At 35.4% G+C, this 23,331-nt stretch overlaps 2 protein-coding genes across 2 annotated transcripts; one reads left to right on the top strand and one right to left on the bottom strand.

The window, feature by feature from the left end:
- Window positions 1-859: 859 nt before the first annotated feature.
- pik3ap1 (phosphoinositide-3-kinase adaptor protein 1) lies at window positions 860-16,083 on the bottom strand. The gene is given in 21 exon segments (XM_058796115.1): window positions 860-1,821; window positions 3,586-3,686; window positions 4,055-4,125; window positions 4,252-4,419; window positions 4,518-4,578; window positions 5,328-5,530; window positions 5,629-5,691; window positions 6,071-6,340; window positions 6,772-6,840; window positions 7,077-7,236; window positions 7,515-7,711; window positions 7,898-8,027; window positions 8,621-8,763; window positions 8,950-9,094; window positions 9,756-9,982; window positions 10,437-10,542; window positions 10,545-10,852; window positions 12,382-12,680; window positions 13,836-13,925; window positions 15,640-15,745; window positions 15,945-16,083. Coding segments are annotated over 17 exon segments (2,517 nt in total). The 5' UTR covers window positions 10,836-10,852; window positions 12,382-12,680; window positions 13,836-13,925; window positions 15,640-15,745; window positions 15,945-16,083; the 3' UTR covers window positions 860-1,709.
- Window positions 15,983-21,504, top strand: kifbp (kinesin family binding protein). The gene is made up of 7 exons (XM_058796116.1): window positions 15,983-16,429; window positions 16,561-16,659; window positions 17,368-17,447; window positions 17,538-17,721; window positions 18,002-18,095; window positions 20,090-20,202; window positions 20,285-21,504. The coding sequence occupies exons 1-7, from the start codon at window positions 15,983-15,985 to the stop codon at window positions 21,161-21,163; spliced, it is 1,896 nt and encodes a 631-aa protein (XP_058652099.1). The 3' UTR covers window positions 21,164-21,504.
- The last annotated feature ends 1,827 nt before the right edge of the window (window positions 21,505-23,331 follow it).

Raw genomic sequence — 23,331 nt, 5'->3', positions numbered from 1 at the left:
ATCACTGAGTGGGAGGAGAGGGGCGTTCCGTAGAGGCACAGACGTTTAATCAAACTTTCATTTTTAATAAAGGTACATATTCTGTGCACATTTAAATTATCAATGATGATAATAACAAACAAACAAAAAAACAAAAAAACATTTAAATGACATATATTACATTTCGTTAATAACTTCCTAGTAGATATTAAATTTCAACAATAAAAATTATGCTAGTTTACATGTTGGCAATATTCATTTTTAGCGTTTTGGGGTAATAATCGTTATTTTAATTTTCATAAGTTTTAAATATTTTAAGTCATCTTGCGCCCTCCTAGGAAGTTTGCTGAGGCCCTCTAGTGGTCACAGGACCCCTAGTTGAGAATCACTAGTCTACAGAGCTAAAAATAAATAAATAAATAAATAAAAATGAAAGTAAATATAGATTTTTTTTTCTTTCAAAGTAAGAATTAAAAGGAAAAAAAGAATCAAAATAAAATCCTTTTAATTATAATGGTATTTATTTATCTTTCATTTGGTAGGCTATTTATTTATACTGAATTATAAGGGTACATATAAAAACATTCACAGGATTTGCTGAGAAAGACATTTTTAACATTGACATGAAATTTATTAAGCAAGAAGCAAACTGGATTGAGTATTAAATAATTTTGTGAATGGAATTTTGAACAAATTATCTAAGCCAAAAGATAAAATATGTTTCATGTTCCATTTAGGTAGGCTAAATACTCATTCTTAGGTAAATACAGTATGTGCTGAATATAGTAACTGTATATAGTGTGGGTCTCTATAGAGGCCAGCATTTACAAACAAAGCCTTGCAAACTTTAGAAAGTTTATTAAAAGGACGACACAATATGGAAGAAAAGACTACTTTCATTTAATCAGTTTTGTCTTCATGGTCTAACAAACATGAACACACCCACAAACAAATACTCTACACACACAAACAACACATCTGCCATTTTCACACTGTGCATTCACACTTTTTATGCTGTTAAATACTCTCTTTCTCTGCTTCTTATTTGGGTGATATATCATAGCCAGCAATAAAAAGTGAATACATCAATAAATACTTTTAAAACGCATAAAACTATTTAGCTTTAATCTCATAATCTCATGACCAATCCCAGCCAACACAATCTATATTTCAAATAGAAAAAAAGTTCGGATGTAGGCAAATTCTTGAGTTTGCTATTTGCTACTAATGGAACTCAGAGAGCACAAACCAAATGGCTATATTGCAAACAAGTGACCATATGAAAAGACCCCTCCAACATATTGCATATCTTCAGCTGAAGATTTATAATTTAATACCTATAAACTAAGGTGATTGTTTGCATTGCAAGTTGAGTCTAGATCAAAACCCTTGAAGAACACTAGATACTGGCCGTATATGAAACCACAGGCAGTATATGAAAAATAAGATAGCTTCAAGACTTCTGAAACTGATGTTTGCATAATATCCTCTGTGCTACGTAGATGGCAGTTGGTAAAAGAATATAAATGGCAAACCAGTTTCCTTAAAAGGCACCTTCGCACAAAACCTCTGTAAGGTTATTGACCGACAGGGCAGCAAAGCAGCTGTCTTCAGTTTTGGACACAACCAGTAGCTTTTGTTCCACCTTGGAGAGACTACAGATCTCAAAGGCTCAACAAGAAAAGTGCAGAGTCAAACAGAATGAAAGCCAGCCATGTTGAAGCAGGCCGTCACCATGTGCGTCTCGGTATAGGTGGAGGCGGCATGGGCCTTTGCGCAGGCGTCTGATGAACAGGACGGGATGGAGTCGATACATATCGCTCGTTTAGTATCTCTGGATTCCTAAGAGACAGTGGGTTAAATTTAAAATGAGTAATATACAAACTGAGCTCCAGACAAACCAGGGAAATAGGTTACAACTGTTAAACTTATGTAGCCTAATAAATACATATCAATACATGTTGAGGTTTTTTTTTAACCCCAAATCTTAAAGAGTGAATTCTATTGTTCAAAACTTTGGGGTCTGTTTTTTTTTTTTTTTATGAAAAAAATCCTCACCAAGGCTGTATTTTTTTGATCAGACATGCAGTAAACAGTTATAATGAATATTATTGCAATTTAAAATGACTGTTTTCTTTTTGAAAATATTTGTAATTTATTCCTATGGTGGCAAAGCTGAATTTTCAGCAGCCAATACTCCAGTCTTCAGAGACACATCATCCTTCAGAAATAATTTCTTAATATTATAATTTTGAAAACAGTTGCTCTGTGATACATTTATCTTTTCTTCTATATATTATTTTTTTTTCTTTCTCTTTATTTTTATATTTATATTAGTGCTGTCAAGCGATTAATCGCATCCAAAATAAAAGTTTTTGTTTACATAATATATGCGTGTACTGTGTATATTTATTATGTATATATAAATACACACACATGCATGTATATATTTAGGAAAAATATGTAACGTTTATATATTAAATATATTTATATATGATATAAATTATATGAATATAAAAATATACATGTAAATACATGTAAATATTTTCAAAATATATGCTGTATGTGTGCGTTTTCATATATATATAATAAATATACCCAATACACACACATATATTATGTAAACAAAAACGTTTATTTTGGATGCGATTGATCACGATTAATAGTTTGACAGCACTAATTTGTATTTTTATTTTTATTAGCGATTTTATTATCTTTGAACAGTAGTTTATGTTAGTTGTATGTTTATCATATTTCATGTTGTATGTTTTATTTCAACCTTAGGTATTCTTTTTTGTTTTTATTTACAAAGAATTGTAAAATTAAAGTTTAAAAATCTCCCTTTGATATACACTGATAAAATTTTTACCATTCAAAATGTAGCATCATCCTAACATTTGCATACTGAATTGTGATCAGTTTTGTCTTCTTTGCATATAATACGTATCCATTTATAACCACCTTGGGTTGGATGTGCGCAGATTGCACACCTTTCTAAAATTTCTCTAAATTTATCATAGCTTATCAAAATTTAGGCAGTGGATACGTGGCACCCACATCAGACTGCAGATGTTCTTCACCCCCTCTCTGACACGACACCAATCCTCTGATGTTTGTGTTTGTGTATATTAGCTGGTGAAGATGTAGCACATTCTAAACCCACACTCCGTCTTTATGAGATTTAAAGATTGATGCTTCTACACATGATCAAGTCACTGATGGAAAGTTAAGCTTCACAAACTCCGGAATTGTGGTTTAAAGAGTTCAGCGATTGATGCTGTGGTTTGTCACATGGGGAGGTGTAGAGTGTCATACACGAAGCACCATTCGCTTCACCTACAAACTTTTATTCAGTCATCTGGTACGGTCTCACAGTGAACTTTTCAAAAATAAAACTAGTCTAAGCCACAACTCTCTATGTACATGTTCACTCTGAACTACTTCGAATCTAAAGACTCGCTGTATAAAATAACTGTATAAATTTATTTTTACTTACAGTTTGAAATATACTTCAGAATAGAGCTATGACAGAAAACACGCTCGTCTTTTCTGATTCCAACACAGTTGGTTTTACCTGGTATCGTGTAAGCCATTTTAAACACGTACCTCTCTATTACTCGTGGTGGGACTCTGGGTGGAGGGAGTACTGGTGGAGTATCCACTACGGACCGGAGAGGCCGTGGAGGAAGTGGAATATCCGGAGGCTCCTTAAACCATTAAAGAAAAGACATATGACGTGATGGATTTCTAATATAACAACCTAAGCTAAACACTTTGTGCCAGTATATTTTAGAATAACAATAATCTATTAATGTGTAATGTATTATAGTTTAAATGTTTGCAGTCACTAAGTCACTAAGGCTGCATTTATTTGATCAAAACTACAACAACATTATAAAAAATATTACTACAATAAAGAAAATGAATTTTCAGCATCATTATTCCAGTCTTCAGTGTCACATGATCCTTCAGACGTCATTTCTAATATGCTGTTTTGCTGCTCAAGAAACATTTCTTCATGCTGAAAATAGTTGTGCTGCTTACTATTTTTGTGGAAACTGATAAACAAACTGACCTCACATTCTCCTTCCACCCCACTGCTGTTGCTGACAGTGCTCTGAATGCTCAATCTGTGACTGCTACTACCTGCACGGGTCAAACCTTTACAATTACATTGTAGAAACACTCCATACTTGTAAACATGGTTCTGTTCAACTTCACAGTAATATCAGATGTTATTGTGTGAGATTAAAGAAGTTATTTATTACATACTAGAAGTGCTGGAGGTGCTTCCTGTCTGCCAGCTTCCTCTCTGCAGCGGTCTACTAACAGGAGGGGGTTGGGCAATCGAACGAGGTGCAGGTTCGTACACTGAGCAATTCACGTTCATTTGAGAACCCCACTGAACGTTTGTTTGCATTGGTGCTGTAATCATAAGCTCTAATGGAAAAACAGAAAGATTTGTACATTCTAATTGCATGCCATGCTAACCACTTACGAGTATATTGTATAATGAAATGTGGTCTTCGTTTCCTTACCATTTGCCCCTTTGCCTCTACAGCGTCGAGTGATGCTGTCTCTTAATCTTTGTAAATTTTCCTTAAAGAAAATGGAAAGAGTGTTACAGAAACATCAGAGACACTTATTTCATTTGTTAAACCTATGAAGGGTTAGCATTGTATTTGATACGCAAGGCCTCTAAATTATCCACATGATCAAAGCTTTGCTGAAAAACCTGTTGTACACAATCTACCACATGCATTCTGATTAATAGTTCAAACTTTTTTTTTAGAAAGTAAAAGGTCTTTAAATATAATTTCACAAACTTCATGAACTTCATTTTGCTGTGAAATCTAAATGTAAGAATAACTTTATATTGTTAGTAATATTTCAAGATGAACACCTGCTGGACTGAAGCAACTTAGGCTTATTAAATTATCCATACAGAAAAATAATGTTAAAATGTAATTAACAAATATGATAGATTAGGTTTTTGAGGAACATTTATTTGTATCTTCCAATCATCAGTGTATTGTTGCATTATATGTTTTGCCTCCCACAATAAATTTTGATCATAAAACTAAGCATTTAAATATAATCTTAATAAGACATATTATTGGGAAATACAGAGTGACAACTAATATTTACATGCATTGTATAAAGATCTCATTGATTTCCACTGCAAGCTATCAGAATTTAATCTAACGTTTTGATCATATACATAACATCTACATCAAAGTGCATATTTTCACTCAGTTTGAGCCTCTGAATAAAATGAGCCATAAAAGCCTGATCAAATATGAAAAGAAAAAAAAAAATATGCAAAAATTTGACCTGGAGTTACTTACATGCTGAAAGCGGAGAGAGCGCCATCTTTTATCTTGATCAAACTGCCAAGCCTTGAACTCCTGCACCGCCTCTTCTACAGTTAGCTCACCCACCTTCACCCTCTCCTGCAGAGAGATGAGCTGCCTCTGTCCAGGGGTCTTCATACCTGCAAAGGGGTCATGGTGACTGCTCATGTCTCTGTCTCTAACCAGCCGTACAGGAGCTGCAAGCATGGAAATTTAGATTTATTTTCAATTTAATAATCAATATTCTGTTCATATACACATATGGTTCGCAATTAGGCTCAGGAATCTTTTATACCTAAAGAGGAATCCCTTTCTGGCCGTTGACTGAGTGAGTATACAGGTTCCTTGAGACAAAATACTGTAAAACAGGTCAAATTGAACTGAAATTACTATAAGAGGAGTGTTTTCAGAGACTTAAGATTTCTATTAAAAGGATAGTTCACTCAAAAATTCAAATTATGTAATAATTTACTCATCCTCATGTCATTCTAAAACTGTATGACTTTCTTTCTACCATCAAACACAAAAGAAGATATTTTGAAGAATGTTGAGAACCATGTTGATTCCCAGTTTATTTCTTCAAAATATCTTCTTTTGCATTCCACAGAATTAAAGTAATTATAGAATTATACAGATTTAGAATGATATAAGAGGGAGTAAATGATGCAACAGTTTCTGATTGTAGAAGCTAAAATTAGAGCCTCTATATTTGCACTGTGGTTTAGCTGTGTTTGCACCTTTGGAAATGTAGGTTGTGTTCTCTTCAGGCTCTGGCAGGTTGGCTGGTCGTGGAATCGGCGCTGGTGGGCGGTTGATTATTTCAGGTGTGGATTGTGGCTCCACCGTGTCATAAATTTGATCAGGGCAGCACGGATTATACGGGTCCTCTTCTTCTATGTCCCCATAGATTTCCGCATTAAGGTCATGGTAATCTTCATCATCCATTTCAGGTAATCCACCATTGGTTGAAGTATGTTCAAAGGGTTGAAAACTCTTGTCAGGTTGTGCTAAAGGAAAACAATTCATGTTATTTGACAACTGCACAATATATAATATCCAAGAATGGTTTATACCCATTTGTACGCCAGTTTACATCTTCATAAATGCCATATATTAGCAAGTTCACACTACGCAAACAAGCTACATCCTGTGGCAGAGAGGTTCAAATATACATACTAGCAGAATAAGCTAAGTTGGCTTAATAACTGAACTATTTCCTGGTATGTTACGTTACAAACATGAAAATAATATCGTAAGCCTTTGCAAAAATGTTGTACAGTAATATGTTTTCAGGCTTTTTAATAAGTAACAAGAGTTTTCAGAGATGTATAAAATATGTATAAAAAAAGACAAGATGGAGGGTGTCATCACACGGGAAAAGTGGCAGAAGTCACACAAAGAACTGTTGTGTCATGATCAACATTTCTCATTGACTTACCTTCAAAAAACTTTCTCAACATTGTCTCCGAGTTGGAGTCCTCCAGAGCACTTTCTAGGTCATCATCATCTGTAGAAACATGAATTTTGTGTAAATAGTTTACAGTGCATACCTTAAACATCTGACATTAGGCCTATAAAACATGTCTTTTAATGCTTACATCACATATAATCATAGGTTAGCAGTAGTAACAAAATACGAAAGAATAAAATGTAAAAAATGCTTTAACTTTATGCAATAGTGATTACTGTTCTTGTTCAAGAAAATATATCCTAGAGTTTCAAAAGAAAATACCACACACAAACCCATGTCAGGATTTAGTTTCCTCATAGACTCGTAAATGTCCTCATTATCAAAATTTGTGATGAAATTTTGGGAAGCCTTCAACATGTCCTCATAAATATCCTCGTCACCAGAGGTGTTCTGCGATTCCTCCATGTGGGTCTTCACTAAATCTACTGTCTCCTGTTTTGTTTTATGAAAAAAGAATGATGATGCATTAATTACTGGCATTATCACTGCTGTACGGAAATGAAGAAATACCGCTGTATAAATGAATGCGGATTAATAACAGAGCTATATATAAACTGCACATAGCACTTTTACAGTGCTGTGATATTTAGTTTTACATTCATTAATATGTTTATGTGTTCCCACAGCGTTTCAGGAATTGGTTGACTCGGTTTCCTACAATTTGTTGTCAGTTACAGAAGTCATCAAGAACATTTATGCAATAAACTCACAACATATTCATCCATAGACTGTCTTAAATCGGAGAAGCCACTCTTCTCGGCCAGATTGTTAGGGTAATCCCCGTCTTTGTTCATCACACTGTAGGCCTGTATGGCTCCAGGGCACTGCATTAACAAAGATGTTAACTTTTTTAAGCCATACTTGGCTGAGAAGTGAAGCAGTGTTGGAAGTTCCACATCACGGTGATCTGAAAACAAAGAGATAGCTTTTCATTATTGTTCAATAGAATTTCCTGTCCTCTGAAAAAAATTAACCATCCACACCAGTTCCTTAGCTTGGTGTTATGTTTTCTACCACCATAAAAGATCTTCATTGTAAGCGAGACCTCTATGAACTATAACACAAGCAAGCTGTTATGAATGAAATCACTTACTCGCTGGTGTGTTATCTGCAATTTGACTAATTCCAAATACTTGTAATCCATTTAGAGGCATCCGTTTTTCCAGACAGTCAGCAAGCAAATGATCCAATGACTCGGGCATCTTTGATGTGATATCAAATGCCTGAAAATTGAATATTATAAAAAAGGCTCAATGTTAGTCTTTAAATTAAAGGTAATTATCTGTAACTACTTTATAAAGCAAAACATTATGGTCTGCATGTTAACATTTAATGAATGTTTATTTCTGCTCCTGTTGCCTCACAATTTTTTATTTTTTTTAAGTGTAAAATTGACTTTTTGTTTTTATTGTTACTGACTAAACAACAAATTACGTAAAGCATCTTGCATTTCTGATTTCAGGGACTGATACACTGTCACACATATTTGACATAAAATTACTGCATATTATAATATTTAAAAGATTAAATTGTTTAATTTATTAATTTTATTATAATATTAAATATTAATTAATTATGAGACCTTACATTTTTCACAACACCATAATGTTTCACCAATACGCGTCATTTTTTAATATAATTATATACGATTTATATTTCGTTTTATATAATTTTATTTCTGTGAAGCTACTTTGAAATTATTAATATTTTGAAAAGTGCTATGCAAATAAGCATGGCATGTCTTAACTCCATTATCACATTCATTAACAAGTCATTTCAGTTTATGTAATTCAGTTTTTTTCAGTTTCATCATTACCTGACACATGAACTGCATTGGATCCATTGCTTTCTTTAGATACCTGGAAATCTCCTCCATTTCTGTGTAATATGTTACAGTTGTTGAACAGACCACAGATTCATTTTGATAAAGAGTCAATGAGACTTTCCCAGCTGGCATATCTAAGAGAAAAAAATATTTTTAAGGACACAACCCTGACACAAATCCAAACACAAATTTGAAAAAGACAAAGCTTCTCTTATAATAAGTGAGCACAGTAACAGGAAACAATATGTAAATTCAGTAGAAAGTGAAAAAGCATGGAGGAACTGATATGAAAAGTTCCTCTTTCTGTGTTTTTGTCTTACCAGGTGACTGTACAGTAAAAATGCACTCATTTACAAGAGTCCCAGGCATCCGTTGAGGTGTCGAATATTGAGAGTGAAACTCCACCTCCAGTCTGCCCTCATCCACAATTTTCTTTACCGAGATTATATAAATATTCACAAGATTCTTTATGGGAACAAACAAATGGTGAGCAAGTCACGAGCCAATGTCAAATACAGTAAATGACATAGAGTAACACAAGACAATTGATGTTAATTCCGCAAATGTCAGCAAATGCTTTTGAATGAAATGCTGAAGCTATAGTTTGCTACAGTGTAAAATTCTTTGCTTTCACAAAATTCAAAAGTAACAATAGTTTACAATGTAGAGGATAAAGAGTTTTAAAAATATGAACAATTCTGACACTATCCATTAATAGTGATATGACTTTATCCATTAAAATAAATTAGGCATAATTGGATTTATTATATTCTCAAATAATCAAATCGACTGATTTAAAACTGCATGGCAAAGTATTTTAGTGATTAGTAAAAACACGTTACGGACAGGAACAAAAGTAGTCTATGAAGACGACAACTTCATTCATCTGTGATACTGTGATCACCCATCGCTGATACATCATCCTTCTTTCAACATATCAACGAATTAAGAATGTTATCTAAATTAAGCTTGTTAGAAAAGGGCCCAGCACTGACTTCCTGTCTAATTTGAAAAAGCACAAAGAAGTGTGATCTCAAAGCATGTGAGCTTCATGCTGACATTAACAACTAGGCCTATGTTTTCTTTGAAAAGCTTTCTATTCAGGCTCTGCATGCACTGCGCTTACCCCACAGAGTATTCTATCTGGTTGGACAGCGAGGCAGGTTTGGTCATCTTGTGGCTCTGTGGCATTTGAAGAAGTTTGCTCAGTATGACAAACATCATCCCCGTTCAACTGAATCTGTTCCGTCTCATCGGGTAAAGTCTCGGGAAACTCCGATAATGTGAACTCATTAATTTGTTCTTCTAGTTCAATTTCATATGGATTTTGGCAGTGGTTTTCATTAACAGATCCTAGAATGAAAAATGATATATTAAACTTTATTCAGACTGAACTCTTCATGTTTAGTAAGATTAATTATGATCCACCCTGCAAAAATATGTATGCAAATAAATAAATAAAATAAAATAAACCACTTTATTTTAATTATGTATTATTTAGTAAAATTAATTATGATCCAACATGCATAACTATTTATAGTACATAAAAAATATATATATAAAAAAAAGAAAGAAATAATAAAATAAATTTCTTAATTTTATATTAAACACATATTTCTTAAAATTATATTCATATGCACTCTTTAGCAGTGTGTCAGTCTGCAGGGGAATCATGTTAATGTTTTACATCTTTTTAGGCCATCTTTGTATTATTATTATTGTTGTTGTTGTTATTAAAGGTGAACAATAGTGCAAGTAATTAATATATTCTTATGTTGAATGTACATACCGTTTAAAAAATACATACCGTTATTAATACACTCAAGGACAGTAGACACGTATACTGATGGTTCGTCTTCTGAATTGAGCTTTCTCCAATACTCCCAGTGTTCAAAATAGTCCGCTGACACTTGCCTTCTGATACACCACACAAAAAGGCAACAACTTTGCATGGAGGCTGAAGAAGATCCCGGAAAGTGTCCTGTGCCTCTGGGTCGTGATGCATGTCCAGCAACGCAGTAGACAGCAAAAGCATGATGCACTTGCTAGAGCCAAACAGCTCATGGTTTCTCATCCACATCTCTTCATTCACATCATACAGAATGAGAGAGCCCTCTGGAAAGTTACATGATGCCACCAAGATTTGCTGTAGATACTCGGCCCATTCCTTGGCTTCACTGGTATGAACAATCAACACCTCACACATTGTGTCTCCAGGTTGTTCTGCAACACAAATGGATAATAAACAGAACATGAAGAATTTAAAATAATTTCTTGGTTCATCAACTACCAAAATTAAATGTTACACTAAAATAATTTTCACTCAGAAATATCCTCAAAAAGCAAACATTTCACAAATGTTTACAAAGAAAAGTTAAGAAACACATGTGAATTTCATGTGAAATTTTAAATAGAAAGACACACTCCAATAATCTTTGTTCGAAAAAAAAATTTGTTTACGTAAATATTAAGAAAACTCAAATACATAGTTTTTTCTGCAAAACTGTGCAATTTAAATGAACTATGTTGCATTCAAATCTAACCAAAGTATACCCAGAGCTTGTTTATTTGCTGATTAATGAATTAGTGAAGAACCGAACGCCAGCCATGTTGCAGGGGCTACATTATTGAGCTAGACACTTTTTGTCATAAGATAATTGTACAATAAGTTGGTTTTGTCAACCAAAAATACATCAACACTGTAATTAGTCATCTTTTGTCTCCTAAAATGCTCTATAAATGGCACTCTGACATAGTGTCTGTGTACAAATAAAAACATGATATGAATGAAGAATTAACCAATGGAATTTTAAGAGTCAGGCTTGGTAACTATGAAACATCTTCTATGACCCACATCAACACAACAGAAGTGATCTAATATGGTTAAAGATACATTTCAGGGCAAAGCCTGTTCAGTATGTCACTCAAATAATTAACAACAAATTTCATATTTTATGCTATCGACACATTTGTGTGACTGTCCTGTTTGTGATGTAACCTGACAGAGGAGAATTCACTTTTCATGAAACTACTACAGTACATCAACAGTACCCCTCTGAACACAACTGACTGTATTGAGTTCCACACACTTCAAGTAGATATAAACAGAAACTCCGGTCACACTTTATATTAGGTGGCCTTAACTACTATGTACTTACATCAAATAATAAGTACAATGTACGGGTAAGGTTAGGGACAAGTTTGGTGGTACAGGTAGGTTTAAGGGTGGGTTAACAGTGTAATCATAAATGTAATTACAGAAATTAATTACAGATGTAATTAAATATAGGTATTTTTTTAAATATAAAGTACAATGTAAAAACATGTACACAATAAGTGCATTGTACCAAATGATTAATTCAAATGTAAGTACATAGTAGTCAAGGCCACCTAATATAAAGTGGGACTGAAACTCATTCTCTGAAAGAAGACGCAATTAAGCAACTTTATATCATATGCAAATTTATCTTTTTTAATATTTTCCACAGAAAGTCGATGAATATTAAAGCACAAATACAGGAAGATTTTTTTCAACTTCCTTATCGCTTTCAGCAAAATTATTATTTTGCATGAAATCATCTCTATCATTTTCGACAAAAAGATAAGACATTTTATGTCAGTAATCTATTCAAATTTTTAAAATGAATTCAAAACTACAATTCTTAACCACAGACCAAACCACAAAGACTTTGTTTGTTCAAGCATAACATTTTAATGGCAATAAATGAGATCTTTATGTAAAAATAACTCACCTTGCTTCTTGTGATAAGACTCCCAGGTTGTAATAAACAGTGCCTCGCTTCAGATGGTGTATAGTGGCAGCACCTTCCCACAGTGGCTTTCTGTTTACCTCCGTTCTCCGTCTATAGCTTCTGATGAAAATACACCACGTATATGACTGTGGTATAAGACCGATTTGCCTTCAGCTCATGACTTACATCTACTAAAAGAAACAGTCCATTTCCTGATGGTGGGTGGTAGCGTCACTTCCTAAAATACACTGCAACTGCTTAAACTCACACAGACAGAGCTGCTGTAGGCTGTTGTGACCCTGTAAAACAGACAGAAAATTTCCCAGACAAGTTAAAAACAGAAGTTAAGTAAAACAGCCAGAACACTCAGACCATTCACAAACTTTGTGTACAGCACAGTAACTAAAGGTTTACCACTTGATTCATTCTCATGATTCATAATAGTGCTTCATTTCATTTCAACCCCACACTGTAAAATAAATTAATAAATAAAATAAAACATACGCAAATAAATAAATTTAGACTGTTAAATATTGTAATATCAAGTCAAAACAGTAAAATACTGTTAATATAGCTGACATTCCCAGATTGATGGTTTTTCATTAGACATTTCTTATCAGTTATGTCCATCTTATATTGTTTAATTATTGTTTATTGCATTATTTCATGTGTGTTACCTTTATGGTGTTTTGCATTTGTGCGTATAACACCTTGCACCTTCTATATATATTAGAATTTACCTCAACTACTTGTAATGAGCTTTGATTAATCATGTGGCTTTCTCTTTACCACCTGTGTTATTGTGGTGTTTATCATATGTTAAATATACAAAACAGATTTTCGTAATTAGGTATATTAACATTATTTCAGTTAATAAAATATACAATAAATAAAACTTGAAATGTTGCTAAAATTCTGGAAACCACAGCAGCCTTTTTTTTTAAACTGTAAATGCCATTTTTTTTGTTTGTTTGTTTTTTAAACAGTGCAGTTTAAACCCCCAATTTTAGGTTATTATTTTAGACTTTGAGCCCTAAAAATGAACACTGTTTGCTAGCTGGTAATAACAGTGGGACTATACTGCTTTTCTAACTGCCATTTATATAACTCTGTATATGGGCAAATACAGAAACAATGCATAATCATTAAAGTTCCTATTTAAAAGCTTGCTATTAATGCCATTATTCTATCCACTATTAACTAAAAGGAGGAACTAAAACATTGCAGCCTTTGCAGCGTTTCAGGTACATTTGAGTCAGGTTGAAGCAAAATGTTGAAGTGAAACATACATTAATTGTGAAAATAAAGTGGAGATAAATTAGGACACACACAGTATCTACACTTAAAACATGCAAGGCAATATAAGGAAACATTTCTATAATGATTTCTATGAATACAAGCAACATTTCTATGAGATTTGGCAATTGACCAGAAACTTTGCAAATGTCACTCACCCTATGAGGTTTTATTCTCTGTCCTCTTGTACCCTCAAGAGAACAATTATAAACTTCTTCTTTAGTTCGTGATGTAAAACAAGAATCATACTGTAGGTGTAAGAAAAAAAGTGTCATTTTGTACAGACCACATGGGAAGGATGTTCTTAAATGGACAGTGAACGTTTGAATGAACATATCTAAACATCAGCAAGTCGAGAGACTTAACTGTTCGATTTATAATGTTGGGAAACATAAGTGTCATTTTCACTTTATCCCAATAAACACCAACAAGGTACTAATCCAGCATTAATCCAACAAAACCCAACAGTTGCTGCAATTTGGTGTTTGTTGACTAACAAGCCATATCTCCAAAAAGTATCAACCACATAGGCAGAGGCAGAATTGTTGACATTTTACTAATTTTTTCATTCATTTTTTTCTTAGCTCCTAGTTGCAAGATACTATGTAGGCTAATCTTTATCAGTCTGTAATCTAACCTTTTCGGTTACTAAAACATCTTTTGAAAACGCTGTTTAAATGTATACATGAAAAATGTAAAAAGGTGTACCACCCACCCATCGTTTTGACAGTTTGTGGAGGTTCAGGCCTTAAGAAAGTGGCTCATACCCCATTATTCAAAGCATAATTTACCTGCCAACTGATGAGAGAGTGAGATAAACCACCTACACACCAGTATGGACAGACTAAAAGACCAACAAACTCGTTTTTAGGCAAGATACAGACAAAACATTGCTTTTCATGCGCTGTTCAAATTTTACATTTTGGGCCATTTTGCTTCCAAAATCTCTTTCAGACCAGAAAGATAATGTTTATTCTGTTTTACTTACTGTATCTATCTGTTCCTGTAAAGTTCATTTTCTCAAAATGTGTTTTTCCTAATGAAATCAGAAATCTTCACTTCAGTAGCATTTACATACATACAACAAACTTTGCAATTTGGCTCCTCTCTATATTCTGAAGGTTTTGACAGAGGGGTTTATTCATTCACATGGTTTATACAACATTTTAACTTCTATTCTGGAAATGTATGGAAATAAGAGCAAATTCACTTAGATAATGCCTCATTTGCCATTTTAAACATAAAACATGTAATACAAAACCAGTCTTAATGTACTGTGATTCATCAACTGAGAAAGCATGGTAATACCTATTAGTTAAACATTTTTATGTCTTAACTAAAATCAGCCAGTAGGGATATATCATTGTGTTGATGTATTATTGTACAGTTTTACATATAATTAGGCAGTGAAACATAAAGTGTTGCACATTTTGTTAGTGTAGAGATATGAATGTGTATGTTAGGCTATAAAACATGTTCAACTGTTTTTTATCATTTAATTAGAAGCATCACAGTTGACTTGTGTTGTCTTTTACAGCAGGGACTACGAGTTTATTTTAAAGCGTAAACGTGATTATGAGTGTGTCTACACACACTTACGATATTCACGCGCAGCTGAACACATGGATCAAATACAGGAAATATGTCATGTAAGTAGACATTTGGTCAAGTTCAAAAACCACAAATGTGCCACAATAGCCCCTCACTGCAGAACAAAAGATCCAGGGGGCGGAGTTGGATCCACATCCAGGGGGTGGAGATTGGTAGGTTTAGGGGTGGAGATGGGTAGGTTTAGGGGTGGGGATGGGTGGGTTTATGGATCAGGGGGTGGAGACGGGTAGGTTTAGGTCTATGTAAGGTGGGAGGAGTTGGATCTAGATCCAACTCCACCCTCTGGATCTTGTGTTCTGCAGTGAGGACCATCTCACAATGTGGGCCTAATGTATAAAAAAAATGAGTGACCTGTCATATCCGCCCACTCAACGTGCAAGACGCCTGCTTATGTCTGTGTAATACCAAAGTAGTCTTTGGTAATACACTGCTTGACCTGTAGATGGCGCCAAAATATCTGGAAGGGAGAAAGGGACAGTGACTGATCGCAGCCATATCAGAAGCTAATGATAGAAATAAGACAGCTAGCAACATAACAACTGAATAATTGTGATTTTAAATAAATATTTATTTTTAATAAAATATTTATTATAAATATGTACATTCATTCGTTTATTAAAAGTAGTCATACTAGAACCTGTGCGTCGTTGACTGACCTCTGCTGGTGGAACGCTTGTCATACCTCGAAGAAAACATGGCCGCCAACCAGAGCTCAGAGTGGAGGACCGTGTGCGAGAAATTTCGCCTGGCTCAGGAGCTCTCCGATGTAGAGTCGAGAAAAGACCCTGAGAACAACCCATTCCGGTCAAAATACAAAGCTAGAGATCTGTTGAAGGAAATCCATTGTTCATTGAAAAAAATTCAAATCGAGGAGGAGGGCGAGGCTGACAACGAAGCAGACAGTGAGTCCAGGCAGACGGTGGATAAAGAACCGGAGAATGAATGCGGGAAGTCGTGTTCCGGAGACTCTCCCGCCGGTCTGAGAGAGGCCAGGCTCGCGGTGGTGCAGTACTATCTCGGCGTGAACCACATAGAGACCGAGGAGCTGTCAGCTGGAGAGCAGCATCTGATGACCTGCATGAAACTCATCGACAAGTGCACAACAACACGGGAGAACGTCTCGCTGTTCATTCAGGCCCGAGTAAATATACACGGCATACACGAGCCCTTCCTTCTAAACGCTTGTATAGTTTAATAAATGTGCAGTGTTGTTTGGTGCTTGACTGCTGCGCTTTGGTGTGTGATGATGGTATGTATCGTGTTTTTTGACAGAATCAGCTCGGCATTTTGTGGGCGGGAAGAGATGAGGTCGAAAAAGCACAAGGATTTCTGGAAATCGCCGAATCTATGTATTTGCTCTACATGAGAGAGGTGTGTGTCCCAATGACTCACTGTACACGATACACTCTTACTGTGTACTCTACCGTCCAGTTTATTCATTTTGTAAGATTATTTTTGTGCGTTAGGCGTGCAACATCTTTTAAGTTTTTATTAAAAAAAATAAATAAATAAAAAAAAGCAGCTTTTATTAAAGGCTTTTTTTTTTTTTTTTTACCTTGATAGTAATTTCTAAATCATTCTAGTGGTAGGGTGATTTCTAATAAGGCGAATGGGACAGGTTTTATAAGCTGATTTTACTGGTACAGGCAACAGTTAGACTCCAGTGATATATTTCACAGTGAATTTCACGCACTTAAAGGGATAGTTCACCCAAAAATGAAAATTCTGTCATTAATTACTCACCCTCATGTCGTTCCCCGTGGACTATTTTGCCGATGTCCTTACCACGTTTCGGGGCTGTGAATATTTCAGTTGCATTGCTGTCTGTGCAGGGTCAGAGAGCTCTCAGAGTTCATCAAAAACATCTTAATTTGTGTTCCAAAGATGAACAAAGGTTTTACGGGTTTGGAACGACATGAGGGTGAGTAATTAATGACAGAATTTTCAGTTTTGGGTGAACTAACCCTTTAACTGTAGGGGCTCCAAAAAGTCACAAAAATACATAAAACTACATACAGTTGCACGTACATGATGATAATGATGTTTTGGGCTGACATTTCTTCCCTTTATGCATATCAGGATGGTCAACCACCACTGGATCTTCAAGACTTTTTTGTGGTAGAAGGAGAAGAATTATCCCAGCAAGAGAAGATAAGAAGGTAATATCCATCCCTATGCTCCTCTATATAAAACATTATTGTGCTTCCACCAATGTTTTAACCCCACTTTTTCCCCATATGTGTCAGCAGGTTTGAAATGGCATATACGCACACACTGTATTATCTGGCTCAAGTGTATAAGAATCTGCAGCAGTATGAGAGAGCTGGACAGTACTGTCACAGTACACTACAGAGACAGCTGGAGTACAAGCAGTTTGTGCCACTCGAGTGGGCCATTAATGCAGCCACACTGTCACAGTACTACATCACCAAGGTATGATGTATATAGTGTGTGTTGCACTGCATTTTTCTTTTTTGTAAATAGCAGTTGGAAAACGTACTGGAAGGTGCATACTGCACAACATCGGCATGACAGCTGAGGATCGATCAAATAAGGATGGAGCTTTTGGATAGTCGATACCGATCAAAAAAATGCTTAATTGACCCAATCCCAATCCTTGAGATTGTCTTGGGACATCCCTAATTATAACCTCTATGATTCTGTAGTCAAGGTCATAGTAATTAACTTTGTCTCTGTTGTCATTGTATCACAGACACGGTACATGGAGGCTCGTCACTGTTTGGCTGCGGCTAGTGTAATTGCTACTCTTGCAGGAGAAATCCCTTCAGAAGCAGCTGCCAAAGAAAGTGAGTTTCTGTGTGGTATTCGCTCTTGTATGTTGCTGGATATTGTGTATTTCCCAGCACTTCCATTGCTTTACTGAATGCCATGTGGTGGTTGCTAAATGAAAGCAAAACTCCCTAAATTTACAAGTGGCCTTAGTTTCACTCATAGTGAAAATTTCACTGTAATAATACTGTATTTGATTTTAATAGTACTGAAACAATGGCATTTAACACTATCTGTCTAGCCGCAGCCACTAGCCGCAGATTCCTTCACTAACGGCTTTCCTGTAGCTCAAATAGTAGAGCATGACGCTAGCAACGCCAAGATCATGGGTTCGATTCCCAGGGAAAGCAAGAGCTGATAAAATGTAAAAACTGTAACTTGAATGCAATGTAAGTCGCTTTGGATAAAAGCGTCTGCTAAATGCATAAATGTTAAATGTTAAATGTCTGTTATTGTAACACTCATGCTTGTCGGTTGTTTTGCATTTCATCAGATCCTGAGGTTGTACAAACCAACAAACTGTGGTTTGAACAACTTTGGCCAATGATACAGAACCTCTAACGCAGTGGTTCTCAAACGTTTTACAGTGGCGTACCCCCTGGGGCATTTAAGATTCTTCTGAGTACCCCCACTTAGACCGCTGTCACATCTTTTCCATTAAGGGACAATATTTGCCCCCTTAAATTGATTTACAGGTGCATTTTTTACCTTTAGGGAGGCAGTTTTTCTAGCCTTATTAATTGTATATCATGTTTTATGTCATATTCTTAACATGCCATTAAGTGTTTTATTAATAGAATAAAGCAATAAATGATGGCAAAACTAAGTGATACTTCGCCAGTAGGTGACAAGTCACTGTCTTAATGAGCAAAGCGTCGCGCCATTCATTCATTCGTTCAGTAACGAAGCAAATGGCTGTAGTTATGAATGGGTTATTAATCACTGACTCTCTGAATCGTTCAAAGCCGCAGATTCCTTCACTAACGAAACACCGCTGTTGCTTGGAGACGCACACCAGTTCTGTCACGGATTTCATTGAACTATTATTATTTCGTAGTAAAATATAACAAACAATAATTGACAATATTGTGTTTAAAATGTAGGCTACATTTAAAATGTAAAATGTTTACTTAATATTATAAAATAAATGTCACAGTTGCAAACGTTTGGATATTCAGGGAAAATTGCATTCTTGCTCGTATTTTAAACGTGAAAAACAATAACCCGCACAGGGTATGTTTGTGTATCGAAGAGGTTCTTAAATCGATCTCTATGTAAAGTCTGTGTCAATATTTGTTCTTCATGCTGTAAGTGCTTCAAATCTACTTTTTTAATGTTACTTTAAGTTGGGGTAGAATTAAATGAATGCCAAAGCTCAGCATTTTGTTCGCATACCCCCTCCGTCACCTCACGTACCCCAGTCTGAGAACCACTGCTCTAACATATAGAGATAAGGCTGTAAGTTAGTTTTGTCCAGAGAAGGTTATACCTACTAGTAAACATCTTTGAAAGATCTAGAAAAGTGTTACAATGCTGTTAAACGCCATTAAAAAGTCTGGGGTCAGTACGATTGTTTTTTTTTAAAAAGAAATTAATACTTTTATTGAGAAAAGATGCATTAAATTTATTAATAGTAAAAACATTTGTAATGTTACAAAATATTACTATTACAAATAAATGCTTTTTTTCTTTCTTTTGAAAAAAAAAAAAATGGTTTCCACAGAAAATATTAAGCAACTTTGATGAAAAATGTTTCTTGAGCAGGAAATCATCATATTAGAATGATTTCTAAAAAACCATGTGACTGAAAACTGAAGTAATGGCTGCTGAAAGTTCAGCTTTGACCTCACAAGAATAAATCACATATTAAAATAGGAAACATTAAAAATCCTAATGTCCCCAAATAATGTATTTTCCTGCTTTCCTTTTGTCTTATAGCACATTTATTAAAGTGAATACATGTAGGTTTGAATTTATATGATTACATAAATTATTCTGAATGTTCTCAAAGGTGATGCTGAATGTGAAAAACGTGAAGAGCTCCTGCAGAAGCGAGCCGAAATTGCTAGATGCTGGATTAAATATTGCCTTAATCTGATGCAAGATGCTAAAAAACTTCTTGAGGTAGCCATGCTTCTTTCTTTTACATTTTGAGAGCTTTGACTATTTACTTTGACTTGTCTAAGCATTTTCCATTGCTCCATAGGATAATATCGGAGAACTAGACTTAGATCGGCAGGAAGAACTGAAGAGGGCACGTCGGAATGAAGAGGAAGAAAAAGAGAAGGGAAGAAAAAGCGCCATCCTTTTTGGTTCAAGCGATACCTTTGACTCCATTTGCAGCCTGGAAGAGAGAGTAAGCAGCATGCTTCCACTAGACTTTGAAGAAGCCCGTAGCATCTTTCTGGTGGGTCAAAGCTACGTAGCCCAGGCCAAAGAGTATTTCGCAATAGATGGGCACGTGACCGATCACATTGAGATCTTGCAGGACCATAGCGCTCTCTTCAAGGTCCTGGCCTTCTTTGAACAGGATCTGGAACGCCGCTGCAAGATGCACAAACGTCGCGTCGACATGCTGGAGCCAATCTGCAAGGATTTGAATGCTCAATATTATTTGCTAATCTGCCGACAGCTGCAGTTTGAACTTGCAGAAACCTATTATGAGATGATGGACCTGAAGTTGTCTGTAGCCGACAAGCAGGATCAGCCCGATGTGCACACCATAAAGAAGTTTAACCACTTGTGTTCCTCCTCTATGAAGTATTATCAGATGTTCCTCGACTCCATCCGTTCACCAGAGGGAAAGTTTCCTGAAAAGCTCGAGGATGACCTGCTTAGGCCGGCGCTGGTGGCCAGATTCCGTGTTGCCAGATTACAGTCCAAGCTTATTTCCAGTAACCCAGCCACCCAAATGGAGAATCTCAGCCACTCACTGGAGTCATACAACTTTGTTGTGCAGTACTGTGAGGAGAACCCAGAAGCCAAGACGGCTGTTGAAACCGAGCTAGAGTTGAGCATTGAGATGGTCTCCCTGCTTCCTCTGAAGATAAACAGAATTAGATCCAATATTGCCTCCTGCAACTAACGGGCTGTTGAAAACATAAATAAGAACACCTGACAAATATACACTACACCTTGTTCCTTGCCAGACCTAGATATATCAAATGAGCTTTAGGACCACAGTGTAAGAAACTCCTTCAACTGTAGAACCATTTATCACAAACTCTTGTGGACCGATGTAACTGCATGATTTACAGTCACTAATTTATTTTCAGTGTGCAATGTACAGTTGTATTTAATGCAGTAAAATGTTTGTTTCAAATTTTATGACTGGTATGTTTAGCAGGCCCAAGATTTAACATATAACTGTAATAACATTAAAGCATTTTATGTCAATAAACATAAAAAAAAGCATAAATGCCATTATTCGTTTTGTTTTATTCAGTCAAGACAAAATATTAAAGGAATAGCTCACCCAAAAAGCAAAATTTGCTGAAAATGTACTCACCCTCAGCCCATCCAAGACATAGATGAGTTTGTTTCCTCATAAAAACAGATTTGGAGAAATTTTGCATTACATCACTTCATCTGCAGTAAACGGGTGCCGTCCAAACAGCTGATAAAAACATCACAGTAATCCACAAGTAATCTTACTCTAGTTCATAAATTAACGTTTTGTGCAGTGAAAAGCTGTGCTTGCTTAATCTGTGCATATTTCGCTCCTGATTCAGAAAAGACTACTTTTTCAATGGATAAAGCAATATTATGGATAGAGTAACGGTTTGAATTAAAAACGTCCTGATGCATTTGTTCATTACAAACATGCAGCTTTTAACCTCACAAGATGTTAATTGTTGGACTGGAGTTGTGTGGATTGCTTGTGGATTATTGTGATGTTTTTATCAGCAGTTTGGACTCTCATTCTGATGGCACCCATTCACTGCAGAGGAAGTGATGTAATGCTTAATTTCTCCAAATCTGTTGTGCTGAAAAAACAAACTCATCTATATTTTGGATGGCCTGAGGGTAGATTTTCAGCACATTTAAATTTTTGGGTAGGCAAGTATTAAACTATTCCTAGTTTGTAAGGGTAAACTATTCCTTTAATTGTAAATTTCCATTTACACACACACACACACACACACACACACACATAAATATGCAGCCATTATACTGGTAGATTATCCAGTTGAGTGCAAAGAGGAAAGTACCAGAGAGTACAGTGCCATGTTCATTTTATTCAATTGAGTTGATGTATAGCATCAAGAACATTTAAGCAGCAAGCTTGATGTACACCTTGATCTTGATCTTTCTTCGCAAAGGATGTGGTTCATATTGTACAAGATTGATCACAGATTAGAACAGCATTCATAATATGAGCTGATTTCACAGAGTGAACTGTGCAACTAACGGCTGTTTTCAACAGACAGTTGAACTATACGTAATGAGCGGTTGACCCGCAAAGTATAACCAAAACTTACTGCATTTCCTTCTCTAAATATTTCAGTAATACCATTCTGGTGCTTCTCTTTATTGTTATGCTATAGGCCTATCTATTGTACATTCATGTGATAAACAACTAATACCAAACTAAATACCAGGACCATAGTTTACTAATTATGGTTATATGCCACGTTTTACTCGAACATAAGATTTGATATCAACTAGATTCTCGAATTAGAGTCTTGCTGCAGTTTAAATTAGTTTATTGAACTCATTTTTACTCTCAGGTTCATAAATTATAATCCAGTAAAACTCAATGGTTTTGTAATAATCCTTTCAGTTTCAGTGTGATCAGTTTTAGGTTAGGGTAAGATCAGGAAACCTCTTGCGTGCTTGCTATAGACATAAAGAAAAAAATACACAGAATGCTGTCACAGTTTTATCACAGTAACTGTAAAGAAGAGAAAATGCAGAGAGGGCAGGTTTTTTCCCAGAGGAAATAGCATTACGTGTTTTAGTCAAGTCTCTGCAAAGAGCAAATATGACTAGCTCAGAGGAAGGTCTACCAAACCGAAATTACACACTCCTGTTCTTGAGATACATCATCTGATCATTATGCTTGAAATATGAGTAAATATCCTGTGTCTGTGTGTCTGGGACAATCATCTTCAGCCTGAGTGACAAACAAACTTCAGACGCCGAACCTAGTCAAGAGTTAAGTACATAGTTTGACAAACACCAAACTCGGTGTACATTCCATCTCAGTGCCATTTAAAACATGAAGATTGTTTAGAAACATTTTGAGACACC

This window comes from Onychostoma macrolepis, chromosome 13 (genome assembly GCF_012432095.1).
Source record: "Onychostoma macrolepis isolate SWU-2019 chromosome 13, ASM1243209v1, whole genome shotgun sequence".
Taxonomy (NCBI): Eukaryota; Metazoa; Chordata; class Actinopteri; order Cypriniformes; family Cyprinidae; genus Onychostoma; species Onychostoma macrolepis.
Note: the sequence above shows the minus strand (reverse complement) of the source record. Positions and strands in the feature narration are given on the sequence as shown.